At 39.4% G+C, this 27,978-nt stretch overlaps 1 protein-coding gene across 6 annotated transcripts; it reads right to left on the reverse strand.

The window, feature by feature from the left end:
* Window positions 1-697: 697 nt before the first annotated feature.
* Window positions 698-27,948, reverse strand: ppm1ba (protein phosphatase, Mg2+/Mn2+ dependent, 1Ba). 6 transcript variants are annotated; one of them, XM_063491049.1, is made up of 7 exons: window positions 17,453-17,853; window positions 7,197-8,106; window positions 6,506-6,623; window positions 5,205-5,319; window positions 4,914-4,971; window positions 1,968-1,984; window positions 698-1,146 (listed from the first exon to the last, which is right to left on the reverse strand). In XM_063491049.1, coding segments are annotated over exons 2-7 (1,191 nt in total). In that variant the 5' UTR covers window positions 8,079-8,106; window positions 17,453-17,853; the 3' UTR covers window positions 698-1,145. The 6 variants fall into 6 exon arrangements, with proteins under 6 accessions (XP_063347119.1, XP_063347116.1, XP_063347114.1 ...); XM_063491046.1 differs by lacking the exons at window positions 1,968-1,984; window positions 17,453-17,853 and adding an exon at window positions 27,705-27,948; XM_063491044.1 differs by lacking the exon at window positions 1,968-1,984.
* Window positions 27,949-27,978: the final 30 nt, after the last annotated feature.

Genomic DNA, 27,978 nt, shown 5'->3' on the forward strand with positions numbered 1-27,978 from the left:
TCTTCTGCCCCATGAAGAGGCAGAGAAACTGAAGTTAAAACAAAAAAAATTAAAAAAATAAGGCAGACAGAAGGGAAGAGTGACAAATCAAGTGACAATATCCTGAAAGAGATGAGCAGACAGAAAGTAAGCAGACGTGCAAGAAGAGTCGCTATCACGCTCAAGTTTAATGTATTTGCAGCTGGGCAAACCAGTCCATGTCCCATTTAAGTCTGGACATAATATCCAGGAGCCAAACTGGGATTTGCTGCCAAAAAGTCTCTCACATAAGTGCTCCCCTTATGGTCAGGTGTGGATTCTCAGGCTTTCAGACCCTGAATTTGAGGCTTTAACCTCAAGGTCTTTGGATAGTGATTCATTTAGTTATTTTTATTACATTTCTGTGAGTTCTGTAAGGTGATCTCCAGTGAGCCATGTCCATTGGTAAGTGAAGTGTTGGCTCCGGTTTGTGTACCAGTAATGCCCAGATCCTGAACTGGACAGTGTAGCTTAAGGTGTGTAGTTGAGTTGCAGGCTTGTGTGGTCGATCAACTCCCCGTCAGATGCAAGAAAAAGTTCACACTTCCAAACAAATAATGCCACAAACCACTTTAAGCCTTCCCAGTGTTTACAATGAATCCACAAGTGGTTGGTTTTGGTCGTGGCTGGCTGGCGAGTTGTGAGGTCCTCCCTTCCCCCCCCCCCCCCCCCTCTCTCTCTCTCTCTCTCTCTCTCTGGTCTAAGCAAGGCACCACAGAACCCTAAAAGATTCAGACCTGTGTCCTATGTCTCTGCAAATCCAAAAAAAAAGAAAAAGAAAACAAGGGGCAAGAGAAACTGTGCTTGTTGGCCTCTCCTCCTTGCTCTGTTTATATTGTAGATGTAGTTCTGGAGTCGGAACATGAACGCAGTGTCTCTCTCCCCCCCCCCACCCATATTTTGTCTATTTAAAAAAAAGAAAAAAAGAAGTTTTGCAGTCCTCCACATTAGGTGTTTTTAAAAACAAGATTTCAGCTTCAGTTATTCTCAGTGTGGGGAAAAAAGAAGAATTACAGAAAAAATTAAAAGGTGACAATGAATGTAATCTCATGTGGAATAGTGGTCCTGTATTTTCGATCAGGCAGTTGTGCTGGACAGCTACCAGTGGTACTCCAATTCCGCTCCACTCTGCAAAAGGAAAGGAGGGAGAGGAGAAAACAGGGAAGCAAAGAAGAGTAAAATAGAGGAAGAAGAAATAAGAGAAAAGTCAGGAAACAAAGGAAGGAGAGAAGGGTGGGGAGAAAAAAAGAGACACTTTTTTTATAAAAAGCAAAAAAACAAAAACTAAACAAAACATTTTAAAAGTAAAACTCAAGGATTTATTCCCCCAAACCCAGACTTGAAGGTCAGTTTTCCTTATGACCAACACAACTCAACAAAGAAACAACACAATATATTTACAATGCTGTTACAACAGCAGCGTGAGGCAGTAAACGTCTTCAACCTCGGTCTCCGGAGTCTTTCTTTAACATATTCCAACAAAACAACTGCAAGGCCTTCCGTCTTATTTCGAGGAGGGACACAGAAACACAGACTGTTGTATAGTTGCGTGCAGCTGCTGAAAGACTGAGTGAGACAGCGATGCATGCGTGTAGGAACAGTGCATGCGTGTTTGTATGTCTGTGACGTGAGAGGGGGGGGACGGACAGGACTAGAAACACCTTTATCATTCATCCTCATCAGACCTCGACAATCATGTCTGCAGACGTCCACATGAACACGCCTTAAACTCTAAATGGAGCTCCACATGCAGGACAGCAGATCAGAGCAGGGAGTAGAGACAGATGAAGGTGTGACAGGGAGGATTTGTGTAGCAGGTCACCACTTACATGCCTGTAAGAATGTGTGTTTGTACACATGTGTGCATGTGTGGTTGTATGCATGTGTGTAGATGAGGGGTTGGAAAAGGGGGAGGTGGGGGTGTAACAGTTATATATGTGATCACTTACCAAATGAAACAGGAGGGCTGCGTTAATCAGAGGGTGAACACACAGTTAGACAATAGATACATCCCTTGTCAATGTGTATGTGACTACAGGTGCGTACCTTACTACACACCATGTGCAAAATATGTTTAAATGAAGGGTGCAACCAGCACTAATTGAGCTACTATGACATGCTTCTTTCTAGCAGCTGTGTAGGACGGCTTAGCCACTTAATGTAGACAAAGAAACCTGCCGAGGTTAAACTAGGATGGCTCTATTTGACAATGTTATGACAAGCAGCCTTGTTTCTTTCTCCTAACACCTAGCAGGTGGTAGCACTCAACTTTTTGTTACAGTGTACAGTCACACACAGAACCTACCCACTGTGGTTTTAAGGGGGCGCCAATATCCGTTTCATGTGTGCATTTCTTTTCCATGATTATGTGTACACAAAGCAAACAATCACAGTACCTCTAACTCATTACAGAAAATCCAAGACAACACCATGAGGCAAATATCACATCCAGCTAACAGGACACACACACCCACACCACACAAGACCCCTTATATGCAGGTAGAGCTCTTTAAGGACACTGCAGTGCTTATCATTCTAAACAACACGATAGTGGCCTCAATCTCAGTGTGAGAATCTCTCACAGACACAAAATTTATCAATCCTTTAAAAACATTTACAAGTTCACACATGCAATACTGTAAGCCATTTACTGCAACAGGGGTCTCAAACATAAGGCCCAGGGGCCAAAATTGCACCGAGACAGACTCCAATCCGGCCCACTGGACGGCTATGATAAATGTGAAGGAAGACATAAATTTTGGACTTTTAACTATATTTTCATAAATTTAACAGCCCCCCCCCAGCTATTCGTAATATAATAGCTGGGGGGGGAATATAGAGAAACAGGTCTATATTTGAAAGAGGACAACAATAAAAATACTGTTTATATAAACTGATTGTTTTTCCTACTCCATGGTTATAATGAGCTTATGTGTTGTAACCTGCAAATATAAATGCAGGTTAAAAACCTGGTTCAACAAGTGCCTTGGCACCCTCAGTCAATAACGCACTGTCCATTACCTCAAAGAACATGAAGGTGCATCAATAGTTAGAAAAGAACACCTGAACATGTTTTAAACTTTCCAATAAACATTAGTGAAAAGCTTATTTATGCAATCCACCTCAAGTGAACTGGACCCATTATGTTTATTTCAGCTTTGCATGGTTCACAGTTCAAAACAATCTTTATTTTTCTTACACTGGTGCTTCATACAGCCCCTCAGTTTATTTAGGGTGTGAAAATAGCCATCTTAGCTACCATCCCCTGTCAGAATTCCACAAACAGAATCTAAATCTAAATCAGTCACTAAGTTTAGTCAATAAATTGAACAGCCTGTGTGTGCTGCTGGTGCCTTTATTATCTGACAAATAACATAGCTGGGTATCTTGTGTAGTACAATCCGTGTGTTTGTCCTTCAGTGTTGTTTACTCATACCCTAGTATTTTATTAGTCTACTATTTAGCACTAATTAGCAGTAGTGTGTGTATTGCACCAGTGCAGTCTACAAACTGTCAACCAAGTTTGCCAGTTGCTAGCTTAGTACACACCCTTATTGTCCAAATAAGGTCACTTCTGCCTCCAACACCAAAGTTGTGGTAGCCAAAATGCTTACACTGAAGAATTTAAAATGCAAAGTTTGAAACTAAAATATCCATTGCTATCTTTCATACACATTTTTTTTTGTAGGGAAAAAAAAAAAAATCACAGTAACAAAGGGTGTGTGTCTTTACTGGCAAATAAAAATAAGTCATTACTTTCCTTGGGACATAATTTTGGATTCCATCTTTTATTCACATGCTGTATAAAACAGTGTCTACATATGTCATTTGCAAAAGGCGAATATGAGGACACAAATTTTAAAATGCTGACTAAAGTGGAAAACTTCTGCCAGTAGAAAAAGCAGAAGGTAATGTAATGAGTTAAACAGCACTGTCAAAGTCACTGCACAGTATCACCTGTCACTGTCACTTACAACCACTACAACATTTGAAAACCAGGCTTACAGGGGAAACCCTTTTATTAAACATTAGACTTGAAAGCTTTAAATGGTGGATGTTCTTCTCTTCTATTTGCTGTTAGTATTTGCCTTTATCTGCTGTTATTTTATTGTAGATTTACTACCTCATTCAGTGTGTGAATGGGTGTCAGTATGAGAGCGTGAATGCCTGTGTTCTTATTGGCAAATTTAAAAAATTTGCAACATCTACCATTCAGCAGCAAAGTAAATTTAGAAGCGTACATATCACATTCTCATGCTCAAACATGGGAAAACTTCTCATACCAGTGTCAGATAACTGCACTTAAAAGCCTAACTAAAGTGTCTTCATACACTTTTCTGTTAGGATAAAGAAAGCTCCAAGCGGTGGAAGCAAATAAAATAAATCATTAAAAAGAGCCTATTTGAAGCAGATAACCTGAAAATGAATGTCTTCACTTGCAACTTCATAGTTCCACTCAAACATTTCCTGACAAAGCTGTATCATCTTGCACCATGCGTAGAGAAAAACAGCATTTAACATAACTGAAAGGGGATGGGCTCAAAGCCACATCTTAAGTCAGTAATTTTATACTTTGTCCATAAATCATCAGCTTAGGCCACCACATGAGATGAATCAACATAAGATTAACAAAAGAAGATCTCCCACTGGTATTTCATGGGAATATGCTACACGGAGTGTACACACATACTCTGTGACTACATAATTAGCTGATCAACTGTTAATTTAAATGTACAACTACAGCCAACTAAGTGCATTTAAAGTCATACGTTAAAGAAACTTGAGACATAAGACAGCTGAAATCTCAAATTTGCCATGTGCCCTCAACATTTTTAGCATTTTATGTCTAAATGGTCAAAGACAAAGCACCTATGTTTCTATATACTGATACTTACTCCATCCTCCTCCCTGTATGGGTTCAGACGGTTGTATACTGCTTCAATAACACTGCGTCTGCAAATGGAACACAGATACAAAAAAAATTTCATAAGGTATTGGTTGGAGCCATCAATCAAAGCTACAAGACAGTGGAAGACTAAGTGGAGTAAGGGTGTAGCTGTTAAAAATAAATCAAATTTGTAACATTTCTATAATTATCACTGTCTGAGCACATAATGAAGTATTACAGATGTTTAACACTTTCATATTTTAATCATACATTTTAATAAATGTCAAATGGTGCTTACTTGCTGGCAAGACCACCCCCTGGTGGCAGAGGGGGCATGCCGCTGTCAGTTGACAGGTTTCTCATCACTGTTACCAGATCCGGAAACCCCTCCTCCCCTGGCCGAGACAGCATCTCTAAAACAGCACCAGACATGTTGTTACACAAGTCGGTATTAAAAGAGCTGATGATAGCCATGAACATCTGTGCAAAGACAGAGGAGGGAGAGCAGAACAGCAGAAGGACAGAGACCAAAAATGTGACAAATGAGGAGAAAGGAAGTGAAGATGGAAAACATACAAGTCAATTTGTGGAAGCCAGTGTGTTTCTGAGACGAGGAGAGGGAGAAAGATGGTGACAGAAAGAGGCCTGCAACTGAGTTGGGAGTGGCATAAGGCCAAGATAATGTTCCGCCAGAGAATTCCTCCCTCTCTGTTTTGTTCTATTCCCTCTCTCCTCTGTCTTCCAGTATTAGACAGTACCCTAAGCCAAGCATCTAGCCTGCTTTACACAAACACTGTTTGAACTTCTGAACTGTACCTTCAAAAGTGGAATGATTTTGACCCATTTAGAGTGCTTTTCAGCCAACATGAACTTACTTTATCACATGAAATAATTACCTGTCTTTTAATCTCAATTTCAGAGTCTTACGGTTGATTTTAAGGCCTTATTTTATTTTATTTTTTTAATTTCAAGATGACACTGGTATCAGACAGGTAAAAACAAAAACTTTAAGGATTCATTTTAAGTTATTCCTCAGAGCTAAAAAATGTATTTCTTAAGTGACCGGTATCTCAAACAGCACATAGCGAGCGAAGAGAGCTGACCAGAAAGGCTGCTCTGTGTTCAAAGGGTCTTGTGCTCCCAGAGACATAAAAAAAAAAATATGGGTTGAAATTAGAAAGAAGAAATGGGCAAAGAGTACAGGAAAGGAGAAGGAAATTCATTCCAACAAGACAGTGAATGTTTGAGTGAAGGAAGGGAGGAGAGGAGCGAAGAGGGAATAAAGAGGCGAGATGCTCGCTGAAGTGGAAAAGGAGGTCATGATGGTGTCATTCTTCTGCTGTGAGACTGAGCAAATTTGGCTGGAGGTTAGACAATAGCAAGTAGCAAGGTCAATCGAGGGAATATACAGATATGATGCACATTTTCAGTAGAAATAAGATGGGTGTAAATATGGGGAAAAAACTTATAAAGGAAGGTTATCAATAAATCCCCAGCTGCCCATTTTTTCCCCTCAATACCCTATTTTATGTGTAGAATTCATTCACACAAAGACAATTAATACATAAACATTATTTTTCTCCATTCAGCCACTCTCACCTTCAACTCGAGACTCCAGGTAACTGTTGAGCTCAGTGTCTTTCCTCACAGCTTCCTCCGATACTTTGGGAGCATTGGGCAAACACACTATCACAACACTCATGTTATCCCGACTCCCCTAAAACGGACCAGAGGACAGACGAATAAAGAAAGAGAAGAAAGAGCAGGTTAAGAGAAGATGTTGTATAGCTTGCATTTTTCATAGGGAATAAGTGACTGAATAACCTGCACTGTAACTCAGAGCCAAGTAGAACATGACGGTATCAAAAACATACAGTAAATAAGCAATAAAATGCATTTTTCCCCTCTATTATCTATTGAATTCAAGCAGATAACAGCTGCTGGTCAGGATTAAGGAGTAACCTGCAAGACTTGAAGCCATCTTTCAAGCATTTTGTACTTCAAAGCTCTGTACTTCATTCTTTTCATTTTTACTTTGTCCTGTTTTCAAGACTGCCAAAACAATTTCTCTGTCTCCTTTTTTTAGTAAGGGAAAGTTTACTGAGCCATTAAAGCAGTTACAAATAGCTTTTGTTCAACAAAAAAAAAACAAAACACATTCTCTAAAACTTTCTTCATCATATAGTGTTCTTCTGTGGCAGGAAATGTACGTCTCCATAGGTCAAAAGAAAGCAGAGGATGTCACAGCAAAATATACAAATGATAAACTCCAAAACAAATAAGTACATACCTTGTGCAGACAGGTATCCACCACTTCATTGCAGACTTTCTCCAGATCATCACAGATCTCAAGCCTCGATTTCACAAACTCGCACAACTCCTCATTGGACATAACGTCCCAGATTCCATCACACGCCAAAATCACAAACTGATCCTGTTCCGGTGCCCGAACCATCACAAACACCTCTGGTTCAGGACTAACCAGCTGCTCTGTGGGACCCTTACCATCCACACACTTGTAATCATAGTCCCCCAAGGCCCTTGATACAGCCAGTGACCCATTAACCCTTTGAATCATCACTGAACCGCCAGCATTCTGGATGCGCTCTCTCTCACGTGGGTTGCAAGGCTTGTGGTCAAGTGTGGAGAAGCACACCTGTGAATTGCGGTAGAGAACTGCTCGAGAATCCCCACAGTTAATGAAGAAGAAATGATCAGGTGACAGAAGAATTCCCACTGCCGTAGAGCCACTGCGGTCCATGCCATTTCGAAGGTCGGAGAAGCTGCGCATGTGCTCATCTATTTTCAGGAAGCCTGTCCGGATGCCGGCTTTCACAGCCTCCACTGCAGGCGGAACTGGTACTGAAGCGTTGGAGCCGTCTGATCCAGACTGAGAGCCTTGTGTGTTTCCGGCCCCTAAGCTAGCGGTGATTATGTGCTCAAGAAGATGCTTGGAGCAGTAATTGGCAACTTTAGAGCCTGCGTGGCCATCGTACACAGCAAAAAAGGACCAGTCAGTCATACCAGGGGCTGGAAGGCCCAACACAGCTGTATGAGCATCCTCCATCTCCACCCGCCAGCCCTGCATGGAGCTTAGCCCATAGCGCAGGCCATTGCCCTCGCCATGTGAGTTGTACTTCTCTGTTTTGGGCTTGTCCAGGAACGCACCCATGGCTCTGCCCTGAGAGACCCACTGCTAGCTGTTGGAGAGGAAAAACAAAAAGAAACAAGGGACAGAGAAAGAAAATCAGACAATGAATCAGTACTGAACAGTTAATTATGTTTCTACTATGCTGGCAGATTACAATACAGAGTCTTAATTATTCACTGCCAAGACTGTGTTTGGTAGATTTCAGGAAAAGTGCAGAAAATGCTGTTTCAAGTAAAGCACATAACTTATCACTCTTCATAATGTGTTCTCAATCTCTACTAGATTTATAGTAGCATTGTGTGAAAGTTGCTTGCTGACGCTGCATTCAGTTTATATACAACAGCATTTGGGTAGTCAAAAAAAATACTTGATACTCAGATATTAATTCACACTAAAATTAATATTGAATTAGATACTCATTTGCAATAACACTGATACAAACAGTGACTTTGTTGCCTCATCCAGCAGATGCATACCTTCACACAGCACTGCTGCACGCAGACATACACGCAGCTCCCCACCTCATTAACAGCAGAAGTAGTTCATAATATTCATAACACTGAGCAACACTTTACTGACCCCTTTAAATTCCTCCTAAAGTTCCAATACAGTATTAAAGAGTTAAAAACGTTAACCTGACTGGCACAGATTTTAACATTAGCCGTTTGTTTAACCATTAGCAATTACCCAACAGCCACATTAGCCCCCTGTTATCATTAATAAAGTAACTTTTCTACTTTTACAACAATTTATTAAAATGTGTTCATTTCCTTTTTGTTTTAGCCAGCTGTGTGGTCAGTTTTAAAATGCAGGTAGTGAGTGGTTAGATCTTTTACAGCAATCAACTTTTTTGATCATAAATCATACCACACTTTACCGAAAGCATCTTTTAGCTTTAGCATACTGTTTTTCCTTCTACAAGAACTAAATTATTAAGATGTGTGAGGTATTGAGTTGTACCCGGTTATATTACCTGCATTTTACCATCTCAAATGAAATTACATTTTCCCTTGAGTATATAAAACAGTACGGAGTATCGGTATCAAGTTTTGAAATTCCAGTATGGTGACAACCCTTATCAGCATCAATACTAGGGCTGGGCCATATCATACCGTTCACGGTAATACCGGTATAATGTTGGGCAACGATAAGAAAATGAAATATCGCGATAGAATATGGGTAAAACGCGCATGCGCAGTGCCTTTGTTTTCATACACACATGGCGGAAAAAGCATGGCGGCGACCGAGAATGAGAAGGGCGAAAGCGGTTCGTTGAATGAAACGGATGAACCAGAATTGGTTTGTAAAAATGCTGCAACTTCAGTGGTGTGGAACTTTCGTCCACCAGATACACAACAAAGCACTATTTTTGGTAGAGCATGCTAGCGGGCCGTCATTATTACCATGTTTTTTGGAAAATACGGCACACTTAAAATCAATCCTTTGATTTTTCTGAAAATCGACAGTGCCCCTTATAATCCCGTGTGCCTTATATATGAATTCTGGTTGTGTTTACTGACCTCGAAACGATTTTATGTGGTACACGGCGCTCGAAAATCTGTCAAATGTTTTAGTACGACTTTGCTAAGCTACGAACCCGCACCGCTTGATGGATTGTCGGAGCATTATGGCTATCGTAGGCAGGAGCCTCGCGGAGTGATACGTACTGTGCTTCAACATAATATTACCGTATTGTATGTGTATAACCTCTTTTACGTTTTGTGGATATTATAGATGGTTATGCTGAGGATATGTCGGCCAATTTCCACTGGAAATGCCTTTTGGTTAAACTGTCAGCAAGGAATTTGCATTTGCACTGTTAAATTTTTATAGAACTTTAATGGAAATAAAAAACAGCTGCTTGTTTAAGTGAAAATACATTATTAGTGCAAAAAAACCCCATCAAAGTTGTGGAGTTGTAAAGTATTTTGTCTAGTGTCAATTATATCGTTAGTTATATCGTTATCGCAAATTTTCAAATGTATATCGTGATAAATATTTTTGGTCATATCACCCTGCTCTAATCAATACATGATAAATACAGACGGACTTATTCCAAACCATCCATGAGAGATTTGTATTAGAAAGACCTTAACTAATAACTGCCAGTCATACCAACCATTAATTTTTGAGAAAAACTAACTGGACAATATTAAAGTTTCAATCTTCATGATTACTAATGATATTAGGAAAGGTTGTAGAAATCGTGAAGGAATATATAAAGATTTGCATAATATAACTAGGGGAGGACAAATAGTGTTCTCTTGCAATATATTCATGATTTTGAAATGTTACCATTTCTTTGGTATCTACCCATCTTTGACTGCTTTACAGCCATCATCTCCTCTTCTAACTAGTGCTGGGTGATATGAAAAAAAGTTATTTAGCCAAAATAAACAGCTTACAAATCTCACATGGCTTTGACATATTCTGAAAACACAAAGACTACAAATATCCTCACAGATATTTAAGGAGAATATTTAACTTTTGGGTTGCTGGAAATTTTCTTCCTGTGTTTCTTATACTTTCTATGTAAGGCTTAAGGAACATATCGACTGTTTCTTATTTCTTATTGGTGATCACTGCACATCACATCCACAAATAGCAGCTACTTTGATTTATCCTTAAAGAGACTGAGAAGAAAGTTTAAAAGCTTCTCTGGGTAGCCAGAACTGCCTTCAAAAAGCATTAACAAACTTCACAGAGTGTTCAAGAGGATGCGTTATCTATCAATAACTGCACCTGCATTAGCTAAATGCACAGCAGCATTACGCTGCTGGATAGCAGAGAGAAATTCTCTATCCAGTCTGTTTATTGGTTATGCAATGTGAGAACATTAACTTTTACAGTCTTATTGATTGTCACACTGCTTAATGGAATCTTAGCCACGGAAATTGCACAATAACCCATACCTTATATCTGAAAATATCAATAAGTGCTACTTACAAGCAAGTTGCAGGCGTACTCAAAGGATGGTGTCTGTTAATGTACATGTGGACAGAGCTAAAAGGTTCCTCTCAAAAAATAAAAATAGATAAGTGCCCACTATTTGCTATTAACTTGTGATTTAAAGTCAAATGTAAAAACAGAGATTTCATCAACAAAATGACACGTATGAATGCTAACTAGACATAGATAAAGGGGACTCAGTGAGTGAGTCACCCTCATCTACATATGAAGCATTTAGACCGCCTTGTGTACTCATCTTTCCCCCACCTAACTAAAAGAACAGAAAGGCTTCAAAGACAACTAATATCACGCTACACTGCCAGGCTGACAGCATGCACCTCACTCACACATCACACTTTATCTATATTATGCTGTTTAACTGCTGGAAGCCAAAACTGTACTTGAAATTAACATTTGATTAATTGAACAGTCCTACTGTGTGTCAAAGTAGCGCACAGTCAAATAGTTTGATTCTTTGGGAATTTTTTTGGAATGAATGAATGAATAATAATCAAATGTGATTTTTGAGCAATTTTGACAGCACTACAATCAAGTAACAGTTTGAGCTATGCAATGGCAGGTGCATCTCATTTCATTTTTATAGCTAAAGCTCCAGTCCCATTGTCCTAGAAATTTGCCTGTAACATCTCAAAAACACATATTCCCCAACCAACTGCAAGTGGCTGCTGGCTGATACAAGGTGAAATTAGTCGGCAAGATATATATATGGCAGTGTTTGCAAAATTTCCGCCGATGGGTGATATATTCGCGCATGCGCAGACTTTTTTTTTTTTTTTTTTATGGGTGGGGCAATGTAATCATGCACGGACTGATTTGCGCGTTTACAATACAGAAGAAGTCCAAACCGAACTAACTAATTAAAAAAAAAAAAAAAAAACCACTGTCAGCATTAACGCGGGTTAAACACGGTCATCACGATTTTAACGCTCTCAACCCATCTGGAGCGCAGAATGAACAAAATTTGGACAAACTGCCGAAATGCATTGACAGAGACATTTCAGGGATTTTGACTCAGTTTGCGCTCCAGATGGGTTCATTGTTAATCGCGTTAGTTGTGATGACAGCGTGTTAATGCTGACAGCACTAAAAAAATATAAAGTCGCCAATTTGGGATTTCTTTGGCTTTAAACCAGATGAAAGAGGTAAACATAAGGATGTAATCAAAGCGGTGTACTACTTGTGCAGACATATAGTGTGAGCAAAGTACTCAAACACGACTAACTTGCATAAGCATGTACGTGTCCACCATCCAACTGAGTATGCTAGGCTATCACCAGCTTCTGTAGCTTTATCAACAAGCATTTGGGCACACTCTGAAGAGGGTGCATTTGCTCACAGATGAAAGAGGGTGCTGTTAAAACAGCGCTATCATTTTTTATTTATTTTTTTTTCTGTTGACTGCTTCTATTAGGCTCCATCATTATTAGCAAACTTACACATGGGCAAATAAATAAATAAATAAATAAATGGCCCTTGTAAAAACTATCAACGATAGGCTCAGCCTATTGTCAATAGTCGATATATTTGTCCAATCATCCAACCCTAAAGCATACCCATAAGAAGCCAGCAAAGTACACCCCAGAGTAAAACAGCCACAAGATCCCTTCTTTGTAATGATCAAGGGTTTGGGTTTTTTAATTATGTATGATGTAACCAGTGGATAAACTTTTGAAATTAAGAAAATACTTTTTTTTTTCTTCAAACTTCTGCTTTCTATAATGATTGAAGGGAGTCTAATCTGTTTTTTACTTTTTATAAAGAATCCTTTTTTAAAAGAATTCTTTTTTTATCTTCTGATCTTTAAGACATAAATAATGCTTATCCAAGTTTCTCCCTCTTTACTTTGCCAATGGTTTCTTATCAAAGCATTAGATGTGACTTCCAAAATTTAGATGATATTCAACAGGTGCATGACAGACAAACACACTTGGTCACTGATCACATATCAAAGGGAGGAAAAGCATCAGTAGTCCAGACCACTTGAATTATTACCTTGACGACAAATGCATTCACACACAATACTGAGCAGATATCAAAGCAATTTCCACAATCACCAAATAACATTATTTGCTCTCGCCTATGCTGCAACTACATACACATCACATGTGTACCATACCTGGCTCAAAGTGGGCCTTTAGCATTTGACTGCTTACACAGGCAAAGCAGAGTCTGTATTCAAACTTGAATGTGTATCATATGCCAAAAAATAGACATTTTTGGCATATGATACACATTCAAGTTTGAACCACTTAAAAAAATAATAATAATAATAATAATTAAAAATATTTTACAGTCCTGATAATTGCTGTTTGGTTAAAGGCCAAAATCTTTGGCAGTTGCCAATTCCCCAGGCCACTGGTGTTCATTAAAAATAAATACCAGCATAGGTAATTTGTACACCACAGACTGATGTCACCCAAAGTCTGATGTCTCCATGGCTACCCAGCTTGGAGTGGCAGCTGAGTGGTTGTCATAGCAACAGTGGTAGTGGCCAGACAGACAGACTGCACATGAACTGTCTGTCTGAACATTCATGTAGTCTATCAAGGTGACCAAAAAGCAGAGGTGGGATTTGCTCTGATTTACTAGGCCAAAATATTTTTCCCCCACTGGTTTCTGTTTGAGGCGCCCGAGAAAAACCACCACTCTCAGCTTCAGGATAGCTTTAACAAGTTAACTCAATTTAACAGTCAGCTGCTGATAGGATCCACGCAGGGTGAGATTAGCTCGTCAAATGCAGACCACAGGCTTAACACAGTGAACTATTACTAATGTCTTACAGCTCTCTCTCCTGACTCGATGACATGAAAGGTACAGTGTGTGATATAATGGCCAATCTACCTTTAGAAGTCAGCATCACCTTACTAAACTACTGTACTGTTGTTTTGTGCGGGGAAAATGACATGATGATAATATTAGGCTGATAGGAAATGCAGCATGGTAGCAGTGTAGCTTGCTGTAGAGGTGCTGTACCATGCTGAGGAGCTGATAAGGGGAAGGTTAACGTAAAAAGTAAAAGCCTGAATGGGATATTAGCACATGACAATATCCCACTGCTGCACCCTGTCTTTAGTTGGACACAACTAAAGTAGTGGAGTTAGGAAACAAAAAGTTAACCCAACAACTATAATGTAATGCAACATATTTAAAGGGAGCATGGAGGTCATCAACTTCAAAGCTAACTCAATAAAGGAAACACCTTAGTGCTGTTGATTTATTCTTATGAACTGACATGGCTGCATTACCACCTCAAAAGTAACCATTGGCCATATTTCTTTCCCCAAGTATTCACTTTTCTTTTTAAATCTTATTTGTGTTCAGATTTATATTCCTATCCTCTACCTGGAGAAATTTGCTATAACCCCATACAACAGCAGAGCTGTTGGGCTCTGCTGTTGTATGAACTAAGTAAAATCCATTCTGAAGACTGACAGTAGATCCAGGGCATCATGAATTGAACTTGTGCAAATTATGTTCATGTTTGGAAAGGACGATTATTCAGCGTATGCCAACAACTTGTGACTGATAAGTCGTTAAATGTCTGTCACTGTCAGATTTACCAAAATATCAAACTGGCAATGGCAAATAGTTGAAGCTTGAGGCATCATAATTTAACTTCACTAATCAGTGGGTAACTTCAAGAAAGCTATGACCACCTATACCAAAAACAAATTATAAAAAACACATGCAGCTAGTCAATATGTAAAATGCTCAGTTTCTACTAATGTGCTTATATTGACTTTTAGCCATGAATCATCTTTTTGCTAGTACCCATTAGCCACATCCACATTTGATGATTTTATAAAGAAGGCAGTGAACAGCTGGTATAACACACTGTTCTCAGTTATGATTAAAAAGAAAAAACAACTTTACCTCAAAAATGAGTTTGACTTTTTTTTTTTAAACAAATTTGACAAGTGGAACAAACAGATCCCCCTTCTCTTTGATGACTCATCTTTGAAGCTGTCAATTTCCTAGAACAAGTGTTCTTTGAACAGATGATGGGGATGTCTGTCCAGACCAAAGAGGTTGAGAGTACATGTGCCATGTCATACTGGACTGCAAGTGGTTTCTCTGCAATATACTGTGCTGTGAAAAAGTGTCCCCCCCCCCCTTCCTGATTTCTTTTTTTTTTTTCTTCATTTTTGTAACACATGTTTCAGATCATCAAACTTATAATATTAGACAAAGATAACCTGGTTATATACAATGATGATTCTATTTATTAAGGAAAAAAAATACTGAGATCTACCTGACCCTATGTGTGAAAGTAATTGCCCTCTAAACCTATTAGCTGGTTGTGCCAGCATTGGCAGCAATAACTGGCAATGAGGCTTTTGCTGTGGAGGAATTTTGTCCCACTCTTCTTTGCAGAATTGTTTTAATTCAGCGACACCAGAGGGATTCAAATCTGGGCTTTGGCTAGGCGACATCAAAACCTATATTTTCTCTTTGGTTTTTTTGAGGTGTGCAGAGGTGGACTTGCTGGTGTGTTTTGGATCATTGTCCAAATCCTGAAGCAACAAACCACCCCAGAAGTCGCTTTCTTATTGTTGAATCATGATCTCTGACTTTACAGAGTGAGTAAAGTGAGCTGCAATTCTGTTCTGGGTTATTTTGTGACCTCCTTGATGAGATACTGATGTGCACTTGGAGTAATATTGGTCGAAAGCCACTGGGAATCTTCACCACTGTTTAAAGTTTTCTCCATTTGTGGATAATGGCTCTCACCGTGGTCTGCTAGGTTCCCAAAGTTTTAGAAAGGGCTTTGAAGCACTTTCCAGACTGACAGATGCCAGTGACTTTGTTTTTCTGCTGTTCTTGAGTTTCTTTAGATCGTACCATGATGTGTTGCCTTTTGAGCTCTTTTAGCCTACTTCACTTTGTCAGACAGGTTCTATTTAAGCGGTTTCTTGATTCAACAGGTCTGGCAGTAATCAGGCCTAGGTGTGGCTATTTGAAATTGAACTCAGCTTTCCAAAAGAAATTGGTTAATCACAGTTACTTTATAATCACTTACTTTTTCCACATATACCAGGTATGTTTTGTTAGGGTTTTTTTTTTAAACATAATAATTTATTTTAAAAGTAATTATATATTTCCTCAGGTTAGCTTTGTCTAATATTAAAATTTCTCTCATGATCTGAAACTTGTAAATATGAAAAATGGGTTAAAAAAAATTAAGAAATCAGAAAGGGAGCAAATACTTTTGCATTGCAATGTATATATGTATCTCTGTTTTATCATCATTTCTCAACTCTCAGAAGTCGCGAAATGATGAGGGACTTTAAACATAGGAGTATTTAAGCATGCACTAAAACCACTTTCAGTTCCTTTGGGATACATTATAAAAGCACGTGCACAGCATTTACATAACCCCATAAACTGATTCCAGAATCTTAAACAATACTATCATCCTGTTCTGAGACATAAGCACAAACACAAATTAATCTCTCAGTTATTCAGGGCTTGCCACTACATCTGAGCATGCATCTGCGTGTGAACCCTTTCAGTTCACACTAACATAACCACATGGGTATAGATAAAGGCCTTTGGACAAGCCCATGCACCCAATGCAGTCATAGGCTAAAAGAGCATGGCTATTGCAGGATTTCACATCAAGGTGCCAACACAAACATGCCACTGATGCTGCTGCCATTTCTGGAATACACCGTCACACAAACACACTGCCACACACACCAACAACCCAATAAAAGTACCCACAACAAGGCAATAAAACAAGTTAATCCCTGTACTGGAGCTTCACGGGAGCAAATGGGAATAGAGGCTTTAAATAAAGCTTGACTCTACTACGTACATTGTTAGTAAACAATATGTTGACGTCTAAAACAAAAGCTAGCTTTATGCTAAGCAGTAACCAGAATAAGCTACACATTAAAACCAGTTCCACGTAAGTCGCACCTGTTGCAAATATTCATGAATCAGATTAAAAATAAATTTAGTGGAGAAAAACTGTCGACACATGCCACAAGCAAATAAAGACAAACCAAACCTTCTCGGATCACATGGATAGACCCAAACGTTGGGATGATAATCATTAATCCGCCAGCAGAGTGATGCTGATAACCCATTTGAATATTGACAAGTGCGTGAAACGCTACAATTAATGTGAAAATCACCTGAATGGAGCTCGGGCGTGTTAGTAAGTGTGGCTACACCGGCGTCAACGACAATATCGTACTCTCTGTCCCAATAAAGACATATAAATAACGGTACTTTGAGATCCTGAAGTAAAATCAAGCCAATTCTCGATTCTCGTTACCTAAAACAGAGGCCACTCTGGTTAGCTAACTTCGCTAGCTAACCAGCTAGCGAAGTTCACAGTTGTCAAAGTGTTTGTCTAACGTTACACGTTAGCGGGTCGCTAGCCAGTGTAGATTCGTTGCTCATTCCGAGTTACTTACTGCGTATGAAAGGAATCTCTCTCACTCTCACTCTATCAGCCCCTCTTCTCGTGATCACGGTAGATATGCTAAGACACCCAGCCTTGTTGTGATAGGCTTAGCAGTCCTTAATATTAGCCACTTTCGCTTCTCGGCCCCTGTTCGTCAGTTAGCTTTGAGTAAGCTAGCCAGCGTTTCACACGACCAGTTCTCCTTTCAACATGTCTCTGCATCGACGTAAGGCTTTTACATACATGTTTGGCACTGTAAAACCAGGGAGCGCCAAATATATCGCTCTTACTTAGGCTGTCGGTTCAAAAGAAAATACGCTTGGTTCGGCAGGATTTATCTATGATTGAACACCTAGCTAATTTTTGCTAAAGCTAAATGTAAAAAGGTAGATGACGTTCTTTTTCAGCATCCCGTTTTTGGGAGGGGCAAGACTATCGCTCTCTTCTGTGATTGGATAAAAACTGATTCGAAGCTGAGATACGATTGGTCAGCTAATGTACCAGTCAATTTGTTTCTCTAAAAACATAAACTGTGAAAATCCAGCTTTTATTTGCCTTTGGTGAGATTATGTGATTTATAATTTCTCCTCAGTTCATATGCTGTTTTCAGAAGAGAGGTGCCTGCTTGCCATAAATAGCACAGTTCGGAAGTAATTGATAACAACGGTGCAACACCCCATCTAGTTGTTGCCAGTTCCATTGCCCTGTAACACTTAGTACTGATCACCCCACAATATTAAAGCCAAGGACAAATGGAGTAAAGAGAATTACTCCTTTAGCTACAATATTCATGGGACTTACAGAGCTGTGGAAAGTATCAGTGTTACCAATTACCTAATCACAGCCACAGGTCAAGCAACACATGGCACTCCCCAAAGGCTGTGCCCACCCCTAGCAGGACCCTGCAAAAAGCACTAGGTTTTGACCTGCATACAAACTACCAAGATTGCAAGTCTATGGAGGTTTCTCCTCGCAATGCACAAGAAGTAAAGGATCTAAATATCCAGTTGCCAAACAGAACACCCATGGGATCTGGTGTCTATACCCTAACTGATCCAAACTCTTTTGGCAACATACAGGACATCTTCACGGCATTAGACATGTGGCTTTAATATTGTGGCCAAGTGAGACATTGTTAATTGCACCTTGAGGAAATCTAGGAAGAAATGGACTGAAGGTTGTCTTTTATAACCGAAACTCAAATGTGTGAGGCAAAATAGTTACGTAGACAATGGAAATTTACATTCTAAGTAGTAAATTCAGTCATTTGTTACCCACTGTGCTATGGATCACATAGTGAACGTTTTTTAAATCCACTCCAAATTAATATCACAACAACTTTTTGGGTTGCTAAGTTGTAAAAACTATCTTCCAATTATCTTCCATGTAAAAAATTATCATCAATCTTCAGACTGACGATTCCTCCAAGCCATTAAGTAAATATTAGTAAGAAATTTCCATCAGCAAACATTAGTTACCTCTAGACCTAATGTTCTGAAAACATTAAAGGCAATCAATTCATCAAGCCATGGTTATTAATATTAATAAGCTAGATATAATCATAGACATTATAATATATTATTTGCTTAAGTAAGTAAAGTTTATTTCCCAATAACAAACAGTGACCAAAGTGTCATGACAGAGGAGGAATTTCAACAATATGGCAACCAAAAAGCTATTACTACTAAATTAAATCCACCCATGTTATTCTGCGTATCCAATCCAGGGTTGCAGGATGGGGCTGGAGCCTAATCCTGCTGTCATGGACAGTGTGTGGCAGGACTAACACAGAGTAATTACTTATAATTCATCTATAAAATATTTTTAAATGAATCAGTCATAAACAAATGACTGTCAGTTTGTAGATGTTGCTCCAACATAAAGTGTAACCACTTTATTTACATGCTGTGTAAATAACCATATTCACATATGAAGCTTCTCTTCAACTAAAATAAATGTAAGACCACAGGTAACTACATGATAGCATGATAGAGTGAGAGTTGTTAATATATGTTAATATGCTATAATATAGGTCTATATGCATTGGAGATAATACAGAGTGAAGGTTAACTTTCAGCCTAATTAAATAATAAGTTGAACTTTGTTGAAACAAAATTCCATCCATTATCACGCCCAGTGATTCAAGCGACTAGTTTACCGTGCCTGTGATTGCTGGATGTGTTTTAGGGCGTGCTTGTTGACGAGCCTCAGCCCATTGGGCCCAGCTCTATGAGCCCAAACGGGCATGGTGGCTGTGGAGGGTCTTATTAATTTAAATAAATTGCTGAGTTGCACTCAGAAGGTATTGTTGAGGCAGTGGTGCTTTTATGATGACCTGCAATTAAAGTAATTTGTTCGTATTTAATGTGGAGGTGAATTTAACATTCATTTTCAAATGAAAACATAAACACTCCTTCCTCTCTTTCGCAGTATATACTGTGCTCAACATGACGTCATCACGTTGGTGCCTTTGTGTCTCCCTGTGCACTTCTAAGTTATTGGGAACACTTAAAGTATCCCATCAATAATGTATATGAAAATTTAGTGAGTATGTCAGAGATTTCCCACTGGCAGCAAAAGTTCTTCCTGTAGTTTATGCAAAATTTTAGAGCAAGTTTAAAATATGCATATAAGGAAAGCTGTTTTTTCTTTAAGGTACTCTGTACTGTGTTACTCATAAACTCAGAATAGGCATACCATCACTAGTCTTCCTCAAAAAAGAAGACAAACAACATGTTTCCAAACAATGTAATCTTATCTTATAAAACAAATTAGTTAAAGAAAATTTGTGCTTAAACAGAACCTTAATCTATCCAAGAGTGATAAGAGGTCTGTTTATTATGTGAAATAATTGTTCATAAGATTTGTAGCAATTTTTTTCAACACAATCCAAATAGAGTAACTTTATTATTATTTAATGTTTTCTTGATTCAGCATTATTTAATGTTTTAAGCTTATTATTTCATTTCATTTCATTTGATTCTGGTTGTGTAAAAATAATGAAGTCAATTAATTAGTTTTAACCAGCCAATTCAGTTTGGATTGGCAAATCTTGTGTTATCACATCTAATATACAGTGCATTATACAGTGCATAAGATGTTAGCTATCCAGCTGCTTATATGTAAATACAAACCCAATTCCAAAAAAGCCTGGAATGACATGTAAAATGTCAATAAAAACAAAATTAAGTGATTTTCAAATCTCATAACTCCACATTTTATTCACAATAGAACACATAAAGCACATCAAATGTTTAAACTGATATACTTTTTTGATTTCATGGAAAACATTGGCATGTTTTGAATTAGATGGAAGCAACGAATCTCAAAAAAGTTGGGATGGCGACAGGAGGTGGCAGGAAAAAAATGCTGGAAAACTAAGTGGAGAAACTGAAGAAACATTTTGCAACTATTTACGTTAAGTGGGAACACATGTAAGTAATCACAAGTAATACCAGTAATATCTGTTTTTTAAAATTGGACATCTCAAAAAAGAGCATCACAAAGAGGCAGAATTTCTCAGAAGTAAAGATGGTCAGAGGGAAGTCTGCAAAAAACTGAGTGTATACATTTTTAGAGAATTTCTGAATAATGTCCCTCAATATAAAAGGGACAAGACCAAAAATCAGTATTAGATGTTCATGTTCTTCAGGCAGTCAGGCAGCACTGCATTAAGAACAAGCGTGGAAATCACAGCATGGGCTCAGTAACACTTCCTCCAATCAAGGTCATTGAATGCAGTTCATCTTGCCATCTATCAAGCAAAGAAGAAGCCATGGGTGACCATGATCCTGCAATCCTGGCATTTTCTCCAGATCAAGGGACATTCAAATGTACTGAGGCACAATGGAAAAGTGTTCTGTGGTCAGACAAATCAAAATTTAAATTCTTTTTTGGAAAACATGGACACATCCTCCAGACTAAAGAGGACAGGAACCATCTGGCTTTTTCTTAGTGCTCACTTAAAAAGCCCCCCCACCCCCACCCTCAATTCTGGAATCCAGGTCCTGAATTGGCCTGCAGACAGTTCAGACTTTTCATCGATTAAAAACATTTAGTGCATCATGATAGTATGAATAAAATAAAAATATGATGAAGAAGACTCATGACTACTAGTCCTATATGAGACCAGAATGGGACAACATTCCTCTCCTTTTAGTTCCCAGATGTTTATAGTCTGCTGTTAACAGAAGCCCATGTTTACCACGGCTACACAGTAGTAAACATAGCCTTGCCCCAACTTCTTGAGACATGTTACTACCAAATTCAAAATGTGTTCATGTCTTTCTTAGAATGGTACATTTTCTCAGCTTAAACATTTGATACCTTTTCTATTGTGATACGATTCTGTTGTGAATAACATTTGAGGTTCACAAATTATTGTATGTTGTTTTTTATTTAGATTTTACACAGCAACCCAACATTTTGGAATTCGGGTTATATTTTGCACATATCATCCATCCATCCATCCATCCATCGGGGCTTTAGGTTGAAGGAGGCCACAAGCTGGAGGGTCTTCTTTTCTTTTCTTTTTTTTAATACTGAATCTTCTTTATCATATTTTTTTCAGCATGGATCGATTCAGTGTGAGTTAGCTGAGATAACATTGAGTTAAGTGCTGCTTGCATGTATATTGTGAAGGAAAAGAAAACAACTAGCTTTGGCCTTCACTGCTTTCTCTCACCTTGTATAAAATCACCCCATGTGCGATCCTCTCTGCAGAGTGCAGCAATCATGCCTTGCCTTGCTCACCACTCTTCAAACACAAGAGCACTTGAAAAGCTGATTTCCTGCTCCTCAGAGGGAACAGGTTTCTTTTGTCAACCGAGGAGCCAGGTCAACACAATAATTGCTGGCAAATTGTGCCTGAAAATATACAACGCTCATTTGATTTACATGTCATTTTCATGACTCTCCGCTCCAATTCTCCTTAACAGCTTGCAATGTTACATTAGGGCCTTATCAAACGTTTATAAGGGCAATCAATTTCTTTTCCTGGATGCGCTGTATCAAGTGTCTGGGTTTGTTTGTATGAGAAAAAAAGAATATACACTGCAACCACACACTCGCCCATACATATTAATGCATATTATGTGAGGGGTCAAGCTGTTCCCCCTGCTTAATGGGATTATAGACATTAACAAACTCTTTACTAAATGAGAGAGGACCTTTTTCTTTCTCTTTGTCTCTCATCCCCGCTCTATACCATTTCACTCTGTCCTCTTTCTCTCTCTCTGATCCCTAATCAGCAAGTAGGCCTAGAAGTGCCTTGGGGCTGAATACGAACGAGCGCAGCTGCCTGGTGCGGATTACTACTATCACACACAGGCTTACCCTCAATGTATAAATTCACACACGCATGCCCGTGTAGTGAAAACAGTGTTCATATGTCATTTGCAAGCATGCCCAGCACTTGCTGACATATGTGTTTTCCAAGCATATGTCATACTGTGAAAGTATCTCACACATGCATGGGAAAGATACACACAGAAACTATTTTGATCACATGCCGATAACGTCCAGTAGCAAACACATGCTTGGACACACCCACAGGTTTTAGTGTATCACAGGAACATGTCCATTCATAGCTTGTATAGTAGTGTTAGAGGGCATGTGCTGCAGCCATATGTTGCCATTAATCAGCAAGTGACATTTTGAATCAGCCTTATTTAAGAAAGAAAGATAGAAAGAAAGAAAGAAAGGGAACAAATTAGTTAAATGTCAGCATATGTCAGCAATATGTAAATGGGTTCATATTTAAGTGTTCAATTTACTCTGTTGTGGAAAATATGGTTGTTGTGTCTTTCTCCAGTTGATTTTGAATATTTTAATTTATGACCTGGGAAATTTCATGTGTTAAAGACTGAGCAGCTATAGCACAGTGAAATGGCATGAACGCCATGCTCAGTGGCAAATCAAAAGCTTGTTCTACAGGAACATTAAGCCACAGATTTACTACCCTGCACAGGTTTAACCTGCCAGTCTGGAACTGAAGCGGAAACCTGCAAACATCAAGCTATACTGACCTAAAGATCCTCACAATACAGAATCTTCAGTATTTACCTCTACAGAAGTTGACCTGAGTTTGTAAATTAGACCTCTGGGTGAGTTTACTTTCTGTGCTGGGTCATGGATGAAAGAGTGTTGTGGAAGTATCACACCTCCATCTAGTGGGAAAAAGAGGTAAGGCTAGCGAATACATGCACGAAGAGGTCGAAAAGGCACGTTTGGGTTGTGATATAAAATTGATGGTCTCAAAATCTTCTAAAAGGTTGAATGCTCAATCAGTTTCTTGTCCTAAATGCCAGGAGAGGCAGGTGGGCATGAATTAAAGAAACTTACTCTAGGGTATGTCTGCACATCATCCTGCCCACCAAAATATTTATGGGCAGCATTAAAATGTATTTTTTCCTGACACAAGTGAGTCATTTTTAAATTACATCTGTATTTGTGTTGATTAGCTCAATCAAACTGAACTGGCTTCCAAACCAGCTCATTTTTACAGTTCACTACAGTTATAAAATGTGCACATCTTGGAAAAAGAATACTTTGTGAGTTTCTGACTGTAACTTGGACAGTGAACGGCATCTAGTGACAAAAATAACCTGAATGCCTATTGAAATGGCAATAAATGGATTGATTTACTGCGTGAGCTGTATGCCAAGGTGACCCGGGGAACTCTGGGTATACATGCAATCTTCGTTTTCTCTGTGTGATCTCTTTTTGACTGATATTGGGGGAAGAGTTCAGCTGGAAGAAATCATTTAACAAAGCAAGGACAATCTTCTCCCTGAGCAGGCAGGAAGAAGGCCACCACCTCTGTGTCTGCGTTCAGTTCATCCTCGTCCTCATCATCTGCCCGAGCTCTTTCTCAGTCTTCATTTCTGCTTGGCCCTGAGCTTGTGGTGTCACGTCAATCACACCCGAGGGAACGCACCAAGGTAGATTTGTTTTGGCTTTAATGAAAGATGCTCTTAAGACGCAAAGTTCAAGGACAGAACTGGAGGTGGTGGGGGCTGCATAAAAAGAAAAGGACTCGTGACATTAATGAACGGTTGTACTAAGGTGGTGACGTCAGACTTGGGAAGGACCTAGGAGTGGGACACAATCTGTTATTTTTTGCCATTCATAATGACCTTTGTCATCTCTATGCTTCATGTCAAGAGAACCATCCAAGTTGCTGAAGTGTTCTTGTGCAGTGAGATTAAATTTATCTCATCTCCCAGTCCTTACCAGAGGCCTCTTTGGCTGATGCTTTCTAATGACTCTGCTGGAGCAGAATCAGAAGACTTTTCAACAGCAATCAGTTCAGCGTCACTGAATGATGTGATTTTATTATATGTAGTTTCCTGTATGTCAATATCATATCATCAAAATGGCAAAGACCATTAGAATTAGGTTTCACGCACACTTAAGCATCTGAGACCTGTGCTAAAATTATTCTAAACGAATACCAGGCAGGCTACTAATCCAATCTAGTAAAAAAAATTATATAAAAACCAATAAAAGGAAGCTCTCTTTTATTTGATCTAGCGCAGGTTTGTTATTCTGAAAACAGTTCGGTAGTAGATAGTAGACACAGTGCAGAAGGCTAAGCCAATCGTAGAGAGGGAGGCTCACCAGCAAAGGGCACACTAATGGGCTCACTGACAAACCAGCAGATATTCTTAATTAAAGATTAAGAAATCTCACAGCCTGACCCACATTTTTTGAGCGTATGCACGTCTGAATACGTGTGTGCGGCAGCGCTGCACGATCCTATTTTGCCTGTCCTCAGAACGTGTCCATTATTGATGGCATCATTAAAATATGTACAAGGACAAAATAGGTGGTGCAGCAAAGGTTTTTGTGCGATAATATTGTGTTAGTGTGTGTGTTCGCATACATTAAATTTACGCAAATTTAAATAAAAATTTAAGTTAAATACTTTTCCTATTCTTTATGAACACATTCGTAACTTTTAATATTCTCACGAGCAACCAGATCAGCAGCAGTTCAGTGCACCCTCAACTTTAACTGAATATGAACGCAAGTTTTATCCTTGAATGTTAATCACTGTAAAACTTTGCATATAAGTGTGTAGGTGTTTGTGTGTTTTGTTGTGTCAGCTAAGTGCAGTGTGATCTAACAGCAGCTGACAGGCAGGTTTGAGGCCTCTCTCTAGGGTCCTCCGTGTGTGTTTGTGTGTCTCTGTGTGTATGTGTCCTGCTCTAGTGGTGTGTGCTAATTGGAAGCTCAGTGGGACAGGCAGCAGGTCCTCCGTATCGCCCATGTGCACATGTAGAATCATACTCAGTCTCTTTCTCTCTCTCACTCTCTCTGTCTCACACACTAACACACACACACACACACACAGAGAGAGAGAGAGAGAGAGAGAGAAATCAACAGCAGTCTGGTCTGTTAGCCTTTCTACATTTAACATGAGTCCAGTCTGCAGCCTCTTCACTTATTCATTCCTCTCCACCTCCTCCTCAGCCACTTCTCGCCTGCTTTAACCTGAAACGACAGCTGCACTGTGGCCAGTGGAGACCTGCCTGGCTCCCCTGTCTCACTGGACATCAGAAAGAAATACCACCAGGTAGCTGGGAAGGCATTTCTAGAGAAGAGAAGAGAAGAGAAGAGAAGAGAAGAGAAGAGAAGAGAAGAGAAGAGAAGAGAAGAGAAGAGAAGAGAAGAGAAGAGAAGAGAAGAGTGTGAGGGATCAATAGTGTACACGAGAAAAGGGTGATGTGCGTGAAAGGGGAGGTCGATGGTTTGCCCACTGGTGTGTGAATGTGTTATTTACCTGGACAGGCTGGGGACCAAAAAATGAGACATTCACCTTCTCCTGAGAAATCCCCCAACACAGTCTTACATGTAGACATGCATGAGCACATTTATTCATGCACACACAAACACAAGCAGAGGCACATGCGTACATTCTTATACATGCACAGACTTTAGAGAAAACTAAAAAACAAACACAAAGCAGACTGGAGAAGACCTGAAAAAGGGGGACATCAGATGTGAGGACCAGCGCAAGTCATGTCATGTTTATGAACACTTTTTATTGCTTTGTTCGATGAACATAAATAATGAATCAAAATATTTAGTAATCCATAGGGAATGTTTCTCTTTACTTGACCTCTGTCAACAGATGTTTCAGAGCAGAGGTCAACATCCCTAAAGCGCAAGGATACTTCACTGTCACTGTTTTCACTGAAAAATGTACATTTTAAAATATTTATTTGTATTTCTAAAAATCACAACATAGCTTTAAATGTCCAAATTCTCTCTGTGTGTTCATGTGCGGTGTATGTGTGTTGCATGGTTTGGATGTCAGTTTCTTTACAGCATCTCTGACAGCCAGCATATGATCCTGAGACAGCATGACAGCTGTCTTCATGCCCCTCTTAACATACACATGCTCATCTGCCCACCCACCCGCACTGAAACACATAGAAACACACACGTGCACAACACAGCAAATGACAGATTTGCCACCTTGTGACAGACCTGCTACATCCACCTGCAACCGACAGGCCCAAGGATAGAGAGGTGATTGGGTTGAGGATAATATGGAGGTTGTGTTTAGTGTGACTCGAGGCTAGACAGGAGACAAATACAGGGATGGACAAGACACCAAAGGGCTGGTGGATAGATGGATGGATGCCAGGGGTCAAGAGAAAATCTAAGTGAAGCTAGAAGATGCAGGAAATTAGAAAAGTGGAAGGGAAACACGAGTAATGAGGGAATGAGAGAAACACAGTTTTACAGATAAATTATATAAACTTTTTTGCCAAATTGGCTATTTATGCTGAGGCTGAAGCACAAACTGCAACAAAGCAAAGAGCTACATAGGGATAGATTTTACTATATAGTAAAATGCCACATCATCATCGACTCCAAAGCAAACTCATTTGTACAAGGTTGCCCCAGCCCAGTTTTCTTAGAGGCAGTTCCAACCCCTAACCCTAGGGGAACAAAGACCCTTAAACTAAAAAGTGCCAAGGACATGCGGTGTGGGGGAGATCAAGGGTGGTGGCATTGTAGTATGCATCGCTGAGGTGCCTCCATTTGAGTACAATTGTAGGCACCATCCTCCTCACTGCACCCTAATCTGATGAGACAAGCCTGACATTCCACACCATACAGCAGAGACGTCTCTGGCTTTCATACATATGTGCTCAGACAAACATATGCAGAAGACGCAGAGGTTAAGGAAACAACAACACAGACAAAAGTGACAGATTGTTAGGGTTAAAGCAGAAAGCAAACATTACCTATTAGTTTGCTTTTCTTGTTGATCTTTCCATCTTTTCCTGCTCACCAATTCCATGTCACAGCTGAGAGAACCCGCGTCTCCACTGTCGATGACAGGCGTGTTGTTGGAATCAGCGTTGCGTTATTCATTTACATGCTTGTTTCTTTGCATTTTGCTGTTCTTCTGCTGTTCACGCAGTCCTCCAGCATTGGCACAGCAATCTGTGAAAGACAAAAACTTGATATGTCACATGACAGCGATGAGAAAGTAAAGTCACACAAATGCTCAAGCAA

This window comes from Pelmatolapia mariae, linkage group LG13 (genome assembly GCF_036321145.2).
Source record: "Pelmatolapia mariae isolate MD_Pm_ZW linkage group LG13, Pm_UMD_F_2, whole genome shotgun sequence".
In the NCBI taxonomy this organism is placed as follows: domain Eukaryota; kingdom Metazoa; phylum Chordata; class Actinopteri; order Cichliformes; family Cichlidae; genus Pelmatolapia; species Pelmatolapia mariae.

Excerpts from the sequence above, each read along its gene's own strand:
- ppm1ba (XM_063491046.1), bottom strand. The coding sequence starts at position 8,078 with ATGGGTGCGTTCCTGGACAAGCCCAAAACAGAGAAGTACAACTCACAT. Across the intron at positions 6,624-7,196 it reads TGGATACCTGTCTGCACAAG|GGGAGTCGGGATAACATGAG; the intron begins GTATGTACTTAT and ends GGTCCGTTTTAG. Across the intron at positions 1,147-4,913 it reads CATACAGGGAGGAGGATGGA|AGTGGAGCGGAATTGGAGTA; the intron begins GTAAGTATCAGT and ends TTCCTTTTGCAG.